At 34.1% G+C, this 18,147-nt stretch overlaps 11 protein-coding genes and 1 pseudogene across 12 annotated transcripts, besides 5 other annotated features; 6 read left to right on the forward strand and 6 right to left on the reverse strand.

Moving 5' to 3' along the window:
* Positions 1-6,399: part of a mobile genetic element that runs on past the window's edge.
* Positions 387-722, forward strand: TVAGG3_0984850 (uncharacterized protein; the record flags this gene model as incomplete). Its single annotated transcript, XM_051254004.1, has 1 exon — positions 387-722. The coding sequence occupies one exon, from the start codon at positions 387-389 to the stop codon at positions 720-722; it is 336 nt and encodes a 111-aa protein (XP_051079578.1).
* TVAGG3_0984860 (phage tail repeat-like family) lies at positions 1,517-2,021 on the reverse strand (the record flags this gene model as incomplete). Its single annotated transcript, XM_051254005.1, has 1 exon — positions 1,517-2,021. A coding segment is annotated over one exon (505 nt), but the record flags the coding sequence as incomplete, so codon positions are not given.
* TVAGG3_0984870 (uncharacterized protein) lies at positions 2,040-2,516 on the forward strand (the record flags this gene model as incomplete). The annotated part of the gene is made up of 1 exon (XM_051254006.1): positions 2,040-2,516. A coding segment is annotated over one exon (477 nt), but the record flags the coding sequence as incomplete, so codon positions are not given.
* Positions 6,400-7,850: a mobile genetic element.
* On the reverse strand, positions 7,075-7,311 carry TVAGG3_0984890 (uncharacterized protein; the record flags this gene model as incomplete). The annotated part of the gene is made up of 1 exon (XM_001297154.1): positions 7,075-7,311. One exon carries the CDS (start codon positions 7,309-7,311, stop codon positions 7,075-7,077), a length of 237 nt encoding a protein of 78 aa, XP_001297155.1.
* Positions 7,359-7,799, reverse strand: TVAGG3_0984900 (repellent protein 1 family; the record flags this gene model as incomplete). The annotated part of the gene is made up of 1 exon (XM_001297153.1): positions 7,359-7,799. The coding sequence occupies one exon, from the start codon at positions 7,797-7,799 to the stop codon at positions 7,359-7,361; it is 441 nt and encodes a 146-aa protein (XP_001297154.1).
* A 165-nt stretch (positions 7,851-8,015) lies between the features above and the next one.
* Positions 8,016-8,186: a mobile genetic element.
* Positions 8,187-18,147: part of a mobile genetic element that runs on past the window's edge.
* On the reverse strand, positions 8,855-9,007 carry TVAGG3_0984940 (protein of unknown function, DUF4107 family; the record flags this gene model as incomplete). Its single annotated transcript, XM_051254007.1, has 1 exon — positions 8,855-9,007. The coding sequence occupies one exon, from the start codon at positions 9,005-9,007 to the stop codon at positions 8,855-8,857; it is 153 nt and encodes a 50-aa protein (XP_051079581.1).
* TVAGG3_0984950 (protein of unknown function, DUF4107 family) lies at positions 9,075-9,381 on the reverse strand (the record flags this gene model as incomplete). Its single annotated transcript, XM_051254008.1, has 1 exon — positions 9,075-9,381. A coding segment is annotated over one exon (307 nt), but the record flags the coding sequence as incomplete, so codon positions are not given.
* TVAGG3_0984960 (uncharacterized protein) lies at positions 9,580-10,461 on the reverse strand (the record flags this gene model as incomplete). The annotated part of the gene is made up of 1 exon (XM_051254009.1): positions 9,580-10,461. The coding sequence occupies one exon, from the start codon at positions 10,459-10,461 to the stop codon at positions 9,580-9,582; it is 882 nt and encodes a 293-aa protein (XP_051079583.1).
* TVAGG3_0984970 (protein of unknown function, DUF4106 family) lies at positions 10,742-11,365 on the forward strand (the record flags this gene model as incomplete). Its single annotated transcript, XM_051254010.1, has 1 exon — positions 10,742-11,365. The coding sequence occupies one exon, from the start codon at positions 10,742-10,744 to the stop codon at positions 11,363-11,365; it is 624 nt and encodes a 207-aa protein (XP_051079584.1).
* On the forward strand, positions 11,789-12,439 carry TVAGG3_0984980 (uncharacterized protein; the record flags this gene model as incomplete). Its single annotated transcript, XM_051254011.1, has 1 exon — positions 11,789-12,439. One exon carries the CDS (start codon positions 11,789-11,791, stop codon positions 12,437-12,439), a length of 651 nt encoding a protein of 216 aa, XP_051079585.1.
* TVAGG3_0984990 lies at positions 15,945-16,591 on the forward strand (annotated as a pseudogene). Its single transcript has one exon. A coding segment is annotated over exon 1 (647 nt).
* TVAGG3_0985000 (integrase core domain containing protein family) lies at positions 16,611-17,381 on the forward strand (the record flags this gene model as incomplete). The annotated part of the gene is made up of 1 exon (XM_051254012.1): positions 16,611-17,381. One exon carries the CDS (start codon positions 16,611-16,613, stop codon positions 17,379-17,381), a length of 771 nt encoding a protein of 256 aa, XP_051079586.1.
* Positions 17,919-18,027: a mobile genetic element.

Here is an 18,147-nt window from a genome sequence, read left to right on the forward strand (position 1 = left end):
TTCGTTGACAAATACCATCCAACAAAACTGACATCTGACTGTGAAAGTTCTTTCAAATCAGACGATATTAAAAACTATCTGCGTTCAAAAAATGTAAACCAATATTTCATTGTCGACCAAAACCATTCTGCTCTTGGTGTCATTGACAGTTGTATAAAAATCTTAAGAGACTTAAACCAACCACAAGGTGGTGAGGTAGATGAAATGTCATATGACGACAAATATAGACACTTCTCCATGGCAAAGATGAGACAAGTTTTAAATATTTACAATAGCCGTAAACAAAAAGGTTTGGGAAACCACTCCCCCGAAGAAATGAAAAACAACCCGACTTAGAGAAAGACTATATATTTAATAGTTTAGTCAAAAGAGACAAACAAGAAAGAATGCCAGGCTTCAAACTTAAGAAAGGTGACAAAGTAAAAATAGAAATACCTAAACGCGACCCATATGAAAATACTATTGACTATGACAACAATGGGAACTCGACAGGTACTCACATTCGTGTTCGTAAAAATAGAAGAAAGTATACAAGAGAATATTATGAAGTTTTAGGCAAACATGGCAAAATGTACACACTGCAAGCAGAAGATAAAACTACTATTGTCAGACCTCGTTTCAAACTTGTCAAAGTTCAAGGTGGTATACTTTCAAAGACAGTTCCTAACAAATATAAGACAACTCCTGACGAATATGCTAAAGAAGTTGAAAATGACGACTAAGCAATTCTATACCATGCGTAAACTGTCATGTAAGGTGGCATGTAGTCTTTACTTTGTCCCGTTGTTTGCGTATATCCTGAAACGCGATGTGTATGGTTTCCTCCCTGAGTGTCACTCCAGTAACAATTTATAGCAAACTTAACGTCGTCTTTAACATCATATCCTTTACCTTTTGTCATTCCTGACCAATCCCAAAATCTATGCTTATGCCAACCTGCTTGAGATGTACTTAAATTATGTAGTGACTGTGTGCAGGTAAATTTTCACCTGAAATCGTTTTACTTCCACCTGTTTCCTTTGAAGAGTTTGCACAATACAAAAACCTGTCGACTATTTGAGTCCAAGTTCCAAAACCAAGTACTTTCTGGTTGGTAGAGTTCATTGACGTAAATAGAGCCTATAGGATATACTGTTTGAAGTATTTCTGTCTTTAACGTTTGAAGCTCTGTTTTGTCAGCTTTCTTATCTAACTCATCGTTAACATATGTTTTGTCAGCTTTTTTATCTAACTCATCGTTAACATATGTTTTGTCAGCTTTTTATCATATAAATCTTGAGCAGTGAATTTAACTTTGTTTTCATCCTCCATGACATAGACATTTCTACATCTAATGTATCTCATCGTTGTTATGTCTTTTCCGATGTTAAACCTTGTGGAAAGTTAGGAGGTTTCCAATTTAATACATCCCCACCAGTTTCTTCAACCGTTCCTTCAATATTTTCTATACCAACAGTTGCGAAGAAATCGTGTGTATGTCCAACGTCACTTTTCCTGTTTAAGGTTTCTTGTAAGTTTGTAATATCAGATATGGTATGTGTATGAGTCTTTTTAGAATATTCTTTGTCAGCTCTTGTCACTTCACTTGACATTTTATTGTCAACATATGTTTTATCTGCTTTGTCATCTAACATTGCTGGTAGTTCATCTACGTCATAGATGTTATGTGTATGATGTTTTTGTGGGTATGTTCTATCTGTCCATGCGAGAATATAGTCTCTTGTTGCATCTACATACTCTTTGTCAGCTTTGTTGTCAATATCTGCCTTCATAAGAAGTTCATCTATAGGTTTCTCGTTTAAAGTTCTTTTTGTTGGATTTATACAAACAGTATGGTTCTTACTGTCTTGAAACAGAAACTCGTCTGTCAATGGGTTTATCGTCAGTTTTAAGTTTCCTTCTTTCAATGACTCAGATATCTTAGAATAGTTTGAAAAGTTTGTTGTGTTCTTATTTAGAGCTTGCACAATGAGTTGTCGGTTGTGTTGTATTTCTCTCATAGACGCTGTTTCTTTCGACATTTTTATTCTAGATAAAATATGCTTTCAATAGAAAAAGAAAATTCAAGAGTTGCTACAACTAAACCATTAGATGAACTTTTTACTAATGTCGGTCAAAAGTTTGAGACAGAGACCGTAAAGCATGAAGGCTATCGTTTTGACTACCCACTTAGATGGTTAAGAGACCCATCCGTCACAAAAGCTATTGGCTTTCGTAGAATGAAGTTCATTTCAGAAGCCATACATGGTTTCCCATTTACGGTCGCTTTTGAAGTTCGATACTATAACAAAGAAAAACGTACGTATGAGAAATTTGAACAGGGAAAACTTTTACAAGTGAATTTGCTTGTAAACTTAGAAACAACTCTTCAAGCTTTTCAAGAAAAAATAAACGATATCTATCTCGAATATGCAAAACAGTACAACATTGACGAAGGAGAGTACCATCTCGATATTTTATATGACAGGAAAAATGCAACTGTTAAATTCAATAGAATAGAAGACCTTGGAGAAGACGTTTATATTTCTACAAAATATAACAACTTGGCATGGTATAGATTTTTGAGGATGTTAAATCAGCCTGCAGAATATCCAGTACACCCGAACTTTTATGAAGTCGAAAACCCTAATGGAACATATGAAAATGTTTTCGACTCAGATGCTATTATAGTTCATGCTTCATTTTCTGGTGCACAAAACTCTTTTTTATGCTTGGCAAATGACTTTTACGAAAAACCTACAAAGCTATATGAACCACCGAGTGGAAGTATTTCAGACTTTCAAGTATGGTTTACAACAGATGGAAGAAAGAGAATAGTTCCATTATACCATGCGTTTTACTTAGAACTTAGTCTCATATACAACTACTATCGAACAGTAAAAATATAATTTTTAATACGGTTGAGGTGTTGGATTTGGTTGCCAACTAGACTGTGGTGCAGGTTCAGGCTGTTGTATAACAGGAGCTTGTTCTTCTGGTTCAGGGTCTTTAGGTATAATACCAACGAACTGACCTACTCTTTTACCAATATTTTGACTGTTCCAAATTCCTCTTCCTACGGTTTTTATTCCATTCCATATACCTCTTCCAACATTTCGAAAGAAGTTTCCAATACTACTGAAGAAACCCATTTTACTATATGTAAAAATCTAATGTCCGCCTAGTCTCTTACGTTTCCTTCTGAGTTCCATTGCATTCTTAACTGGAGCTCATACATTCTATTTCTCCTCTGGTAGAAAACATATTCTGGGTCAACTCCTGTGTTCGCGTCATCTGCATAGAGTTGTTTATATCCCACTTCAGGGTTTGTATAAAACTCTTTCCATCTCATATTTGCATACCATGGTGGCAAACCTAACGCAGCGTCATTTGACATGGCAGTTTGCATTTGTACATCTGTTGGCACTTGACCATAGTTTGCCATTGCAGTTTGTATTCTAACTTCATTTGGAATATTCTCTGGGTTTGGTTGTCCAGGTTGCTGTGCATTCGCTAAGTTCTGTGCGTCCATTTAATATTAGATAAAAATATCTCTTACGAGTACATATACTGAACATTTGCAGGCATTGGTTCATCTTCATATTCTCTGTACTTTTCTGCCACGTCAAATAAATAAATGACACAATGGAAAAAACCTAAAACAAGTAGTCCTATTTCAAACCACATTTACTTACTAATAAAATTTCTTTATTGTGACACTTTCTCCAGTTTATAGGACCTCTCTCATATTCTATCTTGTCATATATAAACTCATAGTCATGTATGTCCTCTAACCATCTCATAACGGTTTCCAAACCACTTTTATCGGATGTAAAGTAAAAGCATGGATGGTTATGTATAACGTCTAAAGTTTCTAAAGAGTCTCTCAAAGTCCAGTCTACTTGGTATTGAAAATCCCATGTGTTATAGAACGGCGGGTCCACTATAAAGAAAACATTTTCCTTGTCTTTATATTTTTCATACAACTCTGTCCAATGACATCTCACAAACTCTATACCCTCAATATATTTTTCTATGTTCTCTTTGAAAACATTTGTATAGTTAAGATATAAAACTTTTGACATAAGTGTTTCAATGTCATGAACTCTTATAGAACCACTATATAATAGTCTAGCAGATATACTATCCCAGTCTATATATTCTGCTTTTTTCAAAACCTCTCTCACAATATTTTTGTTATCTAATGGTATACGTTCCATCTTACCTATAGGTATCTTTTCTTTTAATCTTTCAATATATTGTTTGTATCTGGTATATGTTTGAGACGGTCCATATAGTTGTCGAAGTCATTGCATATAATCTTTGAGTCTGGGAATATTATATGGCACAAATGGGATATATAGAAACTTCCACCGAACAAATCTACAAATGTTAGACCATTCGGTAGTTTCTTAAGTTCTCTCAATATAATATCTTTACATCTACTCTTATTTCCAAAGAAGGGTAACGGTGGTTTTGTAAAATTCATTTTATATATATAATAAAAATGTTTTTTCCTGAAAAGTGACAGAAAAGTGACGGGGGGCTAGAGGGCACGAAGTGCCTGGAAGCCCCACTACCTTTTTTTTTTTTTTTTTTTTTTTTTTTTCATCGTGATAAAATTCAAAAACGAAGAGATCTTCTCTCCAAATTTTTTTCAAAATCAAAAAAATGAGATAAAAAAGTACGTAGGGTTGTTAAAAATATCAAAAATTAGCGTTTTGAAGACACCATGGTGTCTTATAATTTTCCCTTCCTTATTGGCGTGTAGAAATAAATGCGCCAATAGATTGAAGAAGAAGAATTGTTTTTCTCTTAATGAACTTTAATCCTTTTGATATAAGAATATTAAAAACATTAATATAATTTCGATTTCGGAAATTAAATTTCCAAATTTTTTGTCGATTTCGGAAATAACAGGATCCCGCATCCAACACGCAACAACAAAACACAAAACACACTTTTTGGTTCTTTCATCGTTTTATAATTTATGTAATACATGATTTGGATAAATTTTACAAAAATAGAACCTATATTATATTCTTTTCAAAGATTCTTGCAAATCATCAAAAATAATTGTATTTAAAAAACGATCAAATTATCCTTTCATTATTTTAAACTTAAATTAGTTTTTATGATTGACTAAAGCAATCATATTTATTCATCATTAAATAAACAAAAAAATAATATTTGAGAGTTATTTCAAAAAAAAACGCATTGAATTTATTAATTTGTCTCAATTTCAGTATTATAAATTTTTATAATTTCAATATTTTGAAATACACTTTTTAATATTTCAATATTTATGATATTTCAATGTATTAAGTGGTCTCAAATTGAGCTTCTCAAATATAAGTTGGCCTATTCAAATAATAAAATTAAATAATATTTAAAATAATAAATAAAAGTGATTGAGGTCATAGCAAAACGGCTGTTTCAGTCATTAATTCTTAAAAATAAAAAGGGTAAAAACTAAATAAAATGGGTAAAATTCAATAGTATCTGTGCTATCGTTCAATTTGAAGGTGTCTTTTGAAACCTCAAGACACCTTGAATTTTTGAATAGTGTATTATGGTTTGACAGACACTAATGAAAAAAATAAAATGATATTTATTTTAAATATATAAGATCCTTATATAAAATATAAATATTTTATCCTTTTATTTTCTTGTTTTAGAAATGTTTTTTATTGAAAAATCCCTAAAACTAACTCGAAAATAAAATTTTTGATTTAAAGACACTATGATGACACCAGGCAAATCTTCCAAGACACCTATCGTCGGGAATCTAACAACCCTAAAAGTACGTTTGGAAAATTCATTTTTACCATTTTAGGAATTTTCTCACTTTTCTTCCAAATTGACATCCTTATTTAATGTTGTTTGGTAATAGTGCACTTAGATATATTTGAAATTTTTTTTCGATTCCGATAATTTATATTTCAGATATCATTCAATTTCAAATCGCAACCAGAAAATGGAAGCATATAAAGAAGGGCAAACAAAGCATAATCAATCACTTTTAGGCATAACAACATTCATACTATTGTTATTTATGGGATCCCAAATAGCTACTATGATAATGCCTGATCCAAAAGTTGCTGAAGATTTAAATATCACAATTGCTCAAACGGATAAGTTTCGGAGATCAAGTAATTATGAAATACTATCTGATTCACCACAAATTACTGAAAAAATAGAGCGTTATCCAGATCGCAAAATGTTGACAAATCCATTATACGAAAGAGCATTTCCTTTAATCAAAGAGAATAAAGAAAAGGCAGAAGCAGTTAAAGAAGCATTTCTTCATGCATGGAATGCATACAAAGATCGATGCTGGGGTGAAGATGAATACATTCCAAGCGGAGATCGATGCCATTCGCACCTTCATGCTGGTCTAACAATCGTAGATTCCCTGTCAGTTAGTATACATATCATGGGTACGGCGGCACTGCGCGCCTCCTTACTCATGATATGTGAATTTGACACTTTACGAAACCGTTAACGTATATTTTACAACACAAACGACAACATTAATTTAACCTTAAATATTTACAAAACCACCAACCACTTCACCTCACTAATGTTTTCACAAACGACTTCACTAATGTAAAAATAAACGTTCTCACTTACAAAAGTATTGCAACTCCTCCCATTGCTGTGCTTCATATAACAGCTCATAATCTTCTGACTCACTTTCTTCATATAGGTCAAAATCACTGTCATAGTTTATACCTGTAAGTTTTGACAAAGCTAATGAAACACGCTTACCGTTTGTATCATATGCTTGTATAAACTTTCCATTATGTTTGTTGTCATAAACGCTCAAACTAACTTTACCCTTTCTCCCTCGTATCTGATAGAATGTATTTTCACGAGGAACGAAGAACAAATTCTTGAACTCATGACCGTTGTAGTTTGTTATCTCAATAGTTTTCGTCATTTATATAAAAATAAAATAAAAAATAAACTTAAAAATTAATGATATCACCACCCTCACACGTATGAAAACATAGCACAAAAATAAATTTAGGGTAGATGGGTAGATCTACCCTCATTTCTACCCTCTTTTTTCACCCTGTTGAATTCATTGCTTTATAACTCTCTTCCTTTCTCCAACTCTTCTAACTTCTTCCTAAGTTTAGCAATGTTGTCCTCATGAAGTTTAATCTTCCTTAATATACCTTCTCTATCTAATGGTTGTTTTATCTTTCTAAACTGAACTCTACCATCCTTCATAGTATGAATGTAAAAACCTTCTGGAATAGTTCCTGATTTAATGTATTCTACCAAAAACTTTTGTTTCATTGCTTCAGTGACTTTATTTGTCATTTCAATCAAATAAAAATTTTAATATTAAATAAAAATAACGTTATTTTTCAGTAAGGAAACGCAGGAGTTTTACGATTTATTTGAGGAGTAGGTTCTGGTTTAAATGTTGGAGTCGGTTTAGGAGTTGACTTTTGAACAGGAGTTTGTACTTCCATAGGTTCAGGAGTCATTGAAGGTTTTGCTTGTGAAGGTGTTGGAGTTTGTTTAACTTCAGCTACTTTAGTATTATTTACAACATTTGCTTTATTTCTTTTCAACATCATAACTGCTCCTGCTGTAGCTAGCAAACCTAGTGGGAGACCATATCTTATATAAGGACTTGACCAAATGCTATTTTTGACAGGAGCTGGTGGAACACCTAACCTTGGTGAGACTGCTCTTTGCCATTGTGCAGCTCGTAAGAAATATTCAATAGGTGCTCCATAATCGTTTGGTAAAGTTTGTTTCATAGATGGTGAAGGTTCACGAGAGCTTGATGAAGAACTCATTTATAAGCTTTAAAAATAAACGTTCATCCTTTATTCCTCACTGTCGTCCGTAGCTAAGTTATTGTTGTAAGACGAGTTACGGAAAGTGAGGTGAACCGAAAAAGTGACACTTATTTGGTCGGATAAATTCCCTATATATTTACTTGTCAAAAAAAATCAGACTTTTTTTGCTTTAAAAAATTTATAAGTTAATTATTGAGAACGAAGGTGAAAGGAAATGGATATCTCTTACCTTTCATTCCCTCGAGAAAGTTCAAAAACTTGGGTGCAATCAGAACTGATTGCACCCAAGTTTTTGAACTTTGTATAAGGAATTGTTGGCTATGATGCACTGATCATGAATCAATACATCATAGCCAACAATTCCTTCGCAAACAGCGGGAAACTAGTTAGTATACAAGTCTTGGGTATGGTGGCACTGCGTTCCACTTTACCCAATACTTGTGAATTTGACACTTTACAAAACCGTTAACGTATATTTTACAACACAAACGACAACACTAACTTAATCTTAAATATTTACAAAACCACCACCCACTTCACTTCACTAACGAACTCACTAATGTAAAAAATAAACGTTCTCACTATCGTTCTCACTAACGACTTCACTAATGTTCTCATAAATTTTCCTCAATATCTTCATCATCAGTGTTAACCCTATTGTAGTCATACTTGAAGCCATAAACTTTCTCTAACTTCTTAACGTACAATTTACATAACTTACCTTCGTCATCGTATGGTTTAATGATATAACTATTTCTATCTTTATAAACAGTCAATGAAAAGTCAACTGGTCTCGGATGTATTTGAAAGAACATGTTATGCTCAGGAAGGAAGAATAAATGTTTAAATGTATGTTTGTTATATGTTTTGATTTGTATGAGTTGTTTTTGTTCTGTCATTACATCCAAATAAAATAAAAATAAAATAAAAAATAAACTTAAAATTAATGATATCACCACCCTCACACGTATGAAAACATAGCACAAAAATAATGTTTATGTTAGAATGTTAGATCTAACACGTTTTCTAACCTCATTTCTAACCTGTTGAATTCATTGCTTTATAACTCTCTTCCTTGGTTTCTTTTTAGTTGCTTTCTTCACGTCTGTCTCCAACTTGACTGTCTTTCTTCTTCGTCCGTAATGATACCAGTTACTTCCACCAGTCAATGGGTCAAATGGTCTTTCGTAAGGATTTCCATACATTCCATAGGACCATACGGAAGAACTACTGGTGGAGAAGAAACATTTTCTTTAGTTCCATCGAATCTATTTAAATGCATTGTTTCACCTTTCATCTGGTCATTAAAGTCTTTTGCGTGTTTTGCAAACTCATCGTCCTTTCCTAAAGCATTTTCTGACTCAGTCGCAACCAAATTGGATGCTTTATTTATGAGCCCTATTTTATTTAATCTTAACTTCTTTGCAACCCAGCCTCCAATCTTCCCTTTATTTGCATCTAATGTCTTCGAAACCCTTCCTCCACTCATTTTATTTACTGCGTCATAAGCCCCAAGTGCTTTTGCTCCAAATGCTAATGCTTTTGTTCCCATTGCGCCTAAAGCTGTCCAAGCTACCATTTACACCATATTAAAATCATCTCTCTTCAATATTATCTCATAAAAGTTCTCGTTACTGGAGAAAGTCAATGAAACATAAACATTCTCATTCATAAACTTCTTTCTTATCTCATCTATACGCTTCAAAATGTCTGAACAATTGCTAACATCTTCTACAACAGTTATTTCATCATGAATGACCTTCAAGAACAAGCTCATTTAATATGCTATTAAAATCATCTCAATAATGAGTCCATCCTTTCCATCTTTAGGTAGCACAACATCTTTCATTGAAGAAGGTTCGACAAGTCTTATGTTAAACTTACTGACAAAGTTTGTTATACTATAATGCTTCGGTGGCGAATACATGTAGTTTGAAAGACATAATATAGATTCTTCAGCAAATTCACTTATACTGGATTTTATAACAATGTTCTCACGAGACCAAATACCACCAATTGACAATCTTGTAAGCAATCCTGCTGAACCTTCTACTGTAAACGTCGATGGTAACATTCCACGAAGGTCATCTATTGACATCTTTGAGTCACTGAATTTAAATATTTTCTTAAAGCAATCGTCATTATCTAACCATGCAATAGCTTTGAAGTTTTCATTCGAATATACATCTGCTTCATTAAATGTAAAACCTGACTTCTTTGCAGAGACGACTTTAAAATCTATTGCATTTGTTTCAAAATTATATACTATGGTAACTTCTGAAGGTAATGGATGTCCTTCCGCAGTCAGTTGTTCTCTCACTACCGTTTGAAGCTTTGTGTTAAAAACTTTCATGTCATCTCCTGTGTCTAGGTTCACATACACAGCAACAGGAAAACTATCTTGCTTCTTTGTTTCATCATTATACCTCAAAACATTAAAGTTCTTCAATAATATTGTTCTTCCTGCTGGAATACTTCTAACTTGTCTTATTTCAATAGCTTTCTCACCTCCTACATACTCTACCCAGTGTCTTGGATATTCATAAGTATACTGACTTTCTTGAATTTTGGTAGGTTTCATCATAACGTGTTCATAGTATATCTTTATACTCTTGTCAGTTAGACTCGGTGCTATGTTCTGAATATTTCTGACTTGCATTTTTAATGAAGATAAAATGAAGCATTTAATACATGATGTAGATGAAGACATGAATGAAAGCAGTGAAAAGCTCAACAGTTCTCTCATTCTTCCTTTCAGTAAGGACTATGAGTTCTGTTCAAATGGTGTGTATTTCTATTGTGGAAAGATGGGTTCAGGTAAGACATTCAACCTCATTCGTCATATACTCATAACAGAGCGTTTAGGAAACGACTCTTACTATGACCAAATCATTATATCAGCAACTTCAGACTCTATGGATTCAACAGCGAAAACATTTATGTCAAAAGTTCAAGCCTCTGTCGTTAAAGTTCCAGACAGTGAACTCATTGAATTTCTTCAACGTTACATTCGACGTAAGAGGAAATATTATGCTATTGTAGAGTTCATACAGTCAGGAATGCAAAAGACTTCAGAAGAGATGGAAAGAATTATTGACAAACACCACTTACGTCAATACTCAGGAGTTTACGATATGAAACGACTGACAAACTACATTCTGTCAAAACTTTCAAAATACCCCTTCAAAAAGTATCCTTCAAACACTCTGCTCGTTTGTGACGACTTCGCCGGAAAAGGTTTAGTGTCAAAAGCAGACTCACCATTAGCTAACATCATAACTAAAGTCAGACATTACCACTTAACTGTAGCAATACTTATGCAAACATGGCGTTTCCTTGCTTTAAACATAAAACGTCTCATAACTGACTTCGTTATCTTTCAAGGTTTCTCACGCTATGACATTGAACTCATTTGGAAACAGTCAGGTATAACATTACCTTTTGAAGAAATTTGGGAAGCATATAAGTCTCTCATCTCTCCTCGTTCATACCTTGAGATTCATATCATGACTAATACCATTAAAGTCAAAAACATTCCATGGGAACGACCAACATTGTTTTAAAGTTTAACCTTCAATTGACTGATGGTAAACAAATTCCATGCATCTCTGTCGCCATTTCTGTTAATATTTTTGCTGTCATTCATATCATCCACTTCCCCATCCGTTAGCTTTTGAGGATATGTGTTAGAATAGCTGTTCTTAAATGAAGGCTTTTCACCTTTGAGAGCATAAACTCTATAACTTTCTGCATACTTTATGTTTGAACCTCCTGAGCCATCATTGACATAAATTTTTATAGGCTTCCACCCTTTGTTCATATTCCTGCTTCTTCCCTTAGCTCTTTTGTTCAGTAGTTCTACATCTTTATACACAGCTCCTGTCTCAGTGAATTCAACAATATTTTCATTCGTTAGCTTTACATTCAAACCCTTGTCGAGTATATTGTTCATTTCATACATATAAAAGGTTTTTATTCTATATGAAATGAGAAGCAAATCCATCTTAGCTGGTGCCGTTAATGTTCCAATTGAACCAACATCAAATGTTGACTCACGAACGACAAACAATATTGTCATAAAGAACTATAGTTCAGAGTGTTTGAAAGAAAAAGAACCAGAACTTAAGTCGGGAGGGCTCAAAGAGCCCATCTTGGCGCATGGCGCCGTGAATTTAAACTCAGCTTCAAACGCTAACGCTACATCAGATGTTAAGTTAGAGTATCCACCACTGGACCAAATTCTTTCAAGAGAAGCCAACGACAACCCTTACACAAATGTTCAAACAAATCCTTCAGATAACGTAGACCATTACCTTCTTCAGTTATACCAAACAATTTTACTCAAAGACGATAAGAAGCTTTTGACAAATCTTATAAGCAAGAACCAAATAATTCTAACAAAGGAGGACCTTGAAAATGTTATCTCACGAATAACAGGGAAACAATGTGTCATTGACTATCTCGACCCTGAAATCGAATGCTGTGGTCAAACTCCACTATTCATGAAAATAGGTAACATCCGCATCATTGAAACACCAGGAACTACAGGAGTTGAGTTTAAGTATAAATATTCGAACGAGTATACAAAACTATCTACTTACTATAAGCTTTGCTTGAAATATGTTTTAGTAAATTAAAGCAGTCAGGAGGGCTCTTTGAGCCCATCTTGGCGCTTTGCGCCGTCAGTCAAAAAAATTCAAGTTAGCAATTTGTAATATCTGTCCAAAACTTCTTCAACAGTATCGAACTCATCTTCATAATGCAAACCTAATCTTATTGACTTGGTGCAGTTTTCACTAACACAATATAGCGCTTTGCGCTCGGCGCCTTTGACGCCTTTTTCTGTTCTCTTGACTGGCATAACTAACTCATTTGTTTCATCAAACAGCAACAACCAAAGTTCATGACCTAATACATAACATTCATACTTTATATTTTTAGCTCTGAGTTCTCTTGTAAGCTGTTGCATTTAATATTTTCTAAAAAGTCAACTTCAACAGTCATTCGCACTGGTGCCTTCAGTTCTACAGGCTCTCCTTGAAAGTCAACAAGTCTGAATTGCATGTCTTTCAAATTATGAGGACTAATGCGAACCCATTTACCTAAATGAGTTGCTATGACAGGAACGTTTGGAATGAACATTGAATTGACTGCATAACAGAAGGATTTATATTCTACTGAACCTTTACTATTAACTCCTGAAATACCTGTGACATTAGCTATTTTGACTCAACGTACAAACAATTACCATAACATACGTATGAACAGATTTCATCTCAATCGTTTTGTCAACACTTTTCAAAGGAAATGTCATATGGTATGCTCCCAGAAGAAGTTTACTCTATGACTCATTCTTGTATCTTGAACTCTTTCTTGCTACTGAACTTCAATGTTCCTCAGAAGAGAGTTCGACATCTATGTTGTCAATAGTTTCTTCATTTATGAGAGTATCTATGACTCCAGCAATTTTATCTATTCTGTACTCGGCTCTGTTAGGAAATGTTACAACACTTCTTTTGTCATCTATTTCAATCTCTATGAAATCTGTTTCATCTGTTATGACAAAAGTTGCGATAGTATTGAAGTCAACAACTCTGAAAGCAAGCGCTTCATTCTGAAGACCTAAGTTTGTTTGTAGCTTTACTGTCCCGTATTCGTTTGGGTCTGTACTTTGCAAATAGAACAACATTTTATTCTCATTAAAATATGACTATTGCTGCATATGCGTATGAAACAAATGAAGCAAGAAGAGCACATGAACTAGTAAACGAAAAACTCAACTTTAACCATTGAAGGCAATGATTTAGTCATTGACGATGGAAAAACTAAAAAAGTCATTGATTTCGATACTTTTAACACTTATGACCCATTCATTACAACAAGCAAGGTTCCCATCATAAATGATGGAACGGTGCAATATATAAATTCTACAGTAGATGCCTCATTAGTGAAAGTATTAAATGTTCTCATTGAATTGTTAAAGAGCTTTCGATTTGACGACAACATTAAATGCCTAAAGAATTTAGTCATGAATGAGAAACAAATTCTCGGCGTTGCTGGTAGCAGTAATGATGTACACCTTATGACATTAGAATATTATAACGAACATAAAGATGAACTGAAAGAGAGAAGGGTGACACCGGACCTCAAGGACCACAAGGAATACAAGGAATACAAGGAATACAAGGAATACAAGGACCTCAAGGCGAAAACGGTTTGGATGGAAAGGATGGAAAGGATGGAAAAACTGCTAAATCATGGATATGGACCTTATAAATACTGGTTTAACAGCTGCTTCATATGGAGTTCTTCAATACCAAATCGGAAAGATATGGGCGGTACTTGGTGAAGAAGTTTTAAATGACGTTAAAAATGCTTTGAACTTCATTTCAAATGGTTCGGATACTATTAAAACTTTATCTGGTTGGATGCAAGAAACAAGGAGTCAAATAGATACTTAAGACGTATAGCAAACAATGCACGTACGGGATTGGATACTTTACGACAAGCACAAAATACACTAAAGGAAGCAAATGATATTCTTGGCTCAGTATCAGACATGCATGAAGATTGGCTTAAAGGTATTGACAAATCTTTAAAAAATCACAGTCAGTCTATTGCTGACTACAAGAAAAGTATAGATTTTTACATAGTGCTATGGACGTACATGATGGAAGCATAAGGAACTTACTTAATGCTAACAATAACTTACCAGGAACTATTAAAGCATTTATAAAGTCCTTTGTAAAACCCGGTGCTCTAACATTTAGGTCTTTGAGAGCAAGAGCATTGAAGTCAAGAGATGCAGAAACTCCAACAGAACCTACAGAAGGAACTGAAACAACAGAAACTCCAAAAGAACCACCAAAACCAACAGCTAATGAAATATTGTTCGAATATTTTCCAAGGTACTCTTTCTCATTGCATACATTCAAGAAATACTTAAGAAAGCAGACTTGACTTTAGGAGATGATGAAAGTTCTGTATATCTTTCGTTCCAGTTTCAAATAGCAGAACTTTTGAGACAGATATGCTTTAATGTATGACAACATCTCTGATTTCACAAGATATGATGACGACCATGACCCCGAACACGGTGAAGAAGAAGTTTTACAAACATCCATTAAGACAGGAAAGGTTTTAACTCAAAGTCTCATTATGACACCAAAGATGGCGAAGTGGACGTTCTTCAAGAGCTGAAGAAAAATACTTCTTCGGGAGGTGGTGGTAGGCATGAACTTGAAATAAATGAGATAGAAGAGAAATTAGCCGAAAAAGCAGATAAAGAACATAAACACAATATCTCGATATAAATGAACTTCAAGCTACATTAAATAGTAAAGCGGACAAAAATGAACTTGACGCAATGAACAAAGTTTTGAAATCTCATAAACACAACATCTCCGATATAAATGAACTTCAAGCTACATTAAATAGTAAAGCGGACAAGAAACCATGTTCATTATATAACTTCAGACGAACAGATTATAACGGACTACCATGGATATTTAACACGAAGTGATGAAGCGAAGACAAAAATGTTAATGAAAAAAATATATAAATACATTCGTGCTAAAGGTTATGACATAAGCTGTACTGTACAGTATGATGTAGCTAAAGCACCAGAAGCATTTGGTTATACCGGTGAAATTTATGCCTCTACTTTCAATGTTAACGGTGTATTAGTTGAACCAAGATTTATGTTAAGAGTTAAGGCAAAAATAACGTTTGAAGATGCTATTAAAAGTAAAGCTGACAAAGTTGAACTCGAAGCAACGAACAAAGTTTTGAAATCTCATAAACACAACATCTCCGATATAAATGAACTTCAAGCTACATTAGACAGTAAAGCTGACAAGAACCATACACATAAATCCTTCACTACTGTTAGAGCAGACGACATAATATTGAACTTTGACCTTGGTTCAAGTGCACCATTAGAAAATCCAAGTACAAGCGTAAAAGATACTCTTAACAGTTTAGATAAGAGTTGCAGGAACATTGAAAGTCATGCCAGAAACTTTGAAGCATATGAACTACCAACAATGTTAGATAAGAAAGCAGACAAAACTTATGTGGATGCAGAACTAACAAAGAAATTTTCGAAACCAGATACAATGACATTTACAACAGAAATTATAAATGGTGAACCAGCAACTCCATTTGAATTTGTTAGAGGTCTTCAACCAGATACTTTTGAATTTTTCTTGGATAATTCTATTGAACTAACATTACATTATAAAAGTGGAACAAATGCAACATTTCATCCGGGAGATACATTCCAAATGGTATTTAATGACATAAGTTCTTTAGAATATGTTTATAGAGTTATGAGCATATATGATTTAATATATCCTATAGGAGCTGTTTATACGTCTATGAATCCAATAAATCCAAACACTTTATTTGGTGGTAGATGGTATGAAATAGTTGACAGTTTTCCATTCTACACTAATACTCAGTCAATGAAGATGGGAGGTTCAAAGAAAATAGGTATTGAAAACCTTCCTTCACATATGCATAGGTTCAGTGGAAGAACATCTGTGGAAGGAAACCATTCACATTCAATAACAAAAAGAGGTTATACAAATCTTGCAGCGGGTTCGGATAGACAGGGAATGCATAGATATGATATCACAACTGACCCCAAAGATGTTAGCACAGGTATTTTCTGTGGAACTGCAGGAAATCATACACATGTTGTAGCTGGTATTACAGACCCAGCAGGTAATGGAAAAGATTATATGCCTCCTTATATAACAATGCACGCTTGGATACGAGTTGGTTAAAATCTTTAACTTTACATAAATGAGCTTGAAAGAAGTATTCGAACAACATCCATGGAGGTCATTTAAGAAATTCAATGAAGCTGCAAAGAGTTGGGGATTTACTAACAGAGCTGAAGTGAAAAGGTTCTTTGACAAAAATGTTGTACATCAAACAAAAATAAACCCTTACGACTACTTTTTACCAATTTACTCCAACACTCCTGACGCATACCAATTTGACACTCTCATTCAAAGCAGAAAAGGAGGACATAAACCATTCCTCATCTTCATAAATGTTAACACTCGTAAAGCATATGCATATCCAATGAAAAATAAAGGAACTCGTGAAGTGTTAAGAGTTTTACAAAAGTTTGTAGCAGAACATAACCCAAGTACTTTAACATCAGACCAAGACAGTGCATACCTCAGCAATGAAATCACAGAATTTCTCATTAAGCATAACATAACTCACTACACTACTGAAGACCATAACCATAACATACTCGGCATCATAAACCGCTTCATAAGAACGCTCAGAGATTTAAATCAAGAGCGAGACTTTACCGAAGAAACAATGAAACATTTTCTCGAAGTATATAATTCCTCAACACATTCTACAACAGGACATACACCAAATTCAATGACACAACAACAAGAAGAAAAGTATATACAAAAGAAACGAAGCCAAACACAAAATATCAGAAATTCAACACAATTTACCCTCATTCCTGGTACAAAAGTTCGTGTAGTTCTTGACGACAAACCGTTGACAAAGAAACGTTTAAGGTTAAGTAGAAACTATTATATGTAGACTCTACGCAAGGTAATGGATATCTTATAAAAGCTGCTGACGACTCTATTGCGTTTTACCCTCGACATAAATTAGTTGAAAGTAGTAATGGCAAACTTGCTGAAACCATTGACGAAGCAAAGCGAGGAGTGGTTATTGAAATACTTGGCTACAACATAAACGATGACACTTATAAAGTAAGATATGAAGGAGGTGTTGAAGATGTTATACCATCTAAGAACTTGAGAGAGTCAAAGCCAACACATCTGGGACCATTAGAGCGGGAGTACTGGAAAGACAAAAATATGCCAGAAAGAATAAGAAAATTCTTCTAAACTTTTTCATTAGATGTAAATCAGACATGAATGAGAACAGTCATGGAATTATTAATGGTCTTATATACGAAAAAAAGAGATCTGACATTGTGTCAGATCTCAGTAAAAGTGACATTTACATGTCAAAAAAATAGAATGAGTTTAAGTAATTAAAATTGAGGGTGAGAGTAGTATTGTATGAAATAATATCTCTCACCCTCCAATTCATCCTATGGCGCCGAAAAAATTTTGGTGAAATGCGACCACATTTCACCAAAATTTCTCGGCGCCATATAGAGAACTAGAGCCTGTGAGGTACTGATACTATCCATGTACCTCGCAGGCTCTAGTTCCAAGCCAAAATGGCTAAAAATTGCCCGCAATTGTTCACATTGCGGGCAATTTTTAGCCATTTTGGCTGGGAATTGGAGGGTGAGAGTAGTATTGTATGAAATAATATCTCTCACCCTCCA

Source organism: Trichomonas vaginalis, chromosome I, assembly GCF_026262505.1.
Source record: "Trichomonas vaginalis G3 chromosome I, whole genome shotgun sequence".
NCBI lineage: Eukaryota > Parabasalia > Trichomonadida > Trichomonadidae > Trichomonas > Trichomonas vaginalis.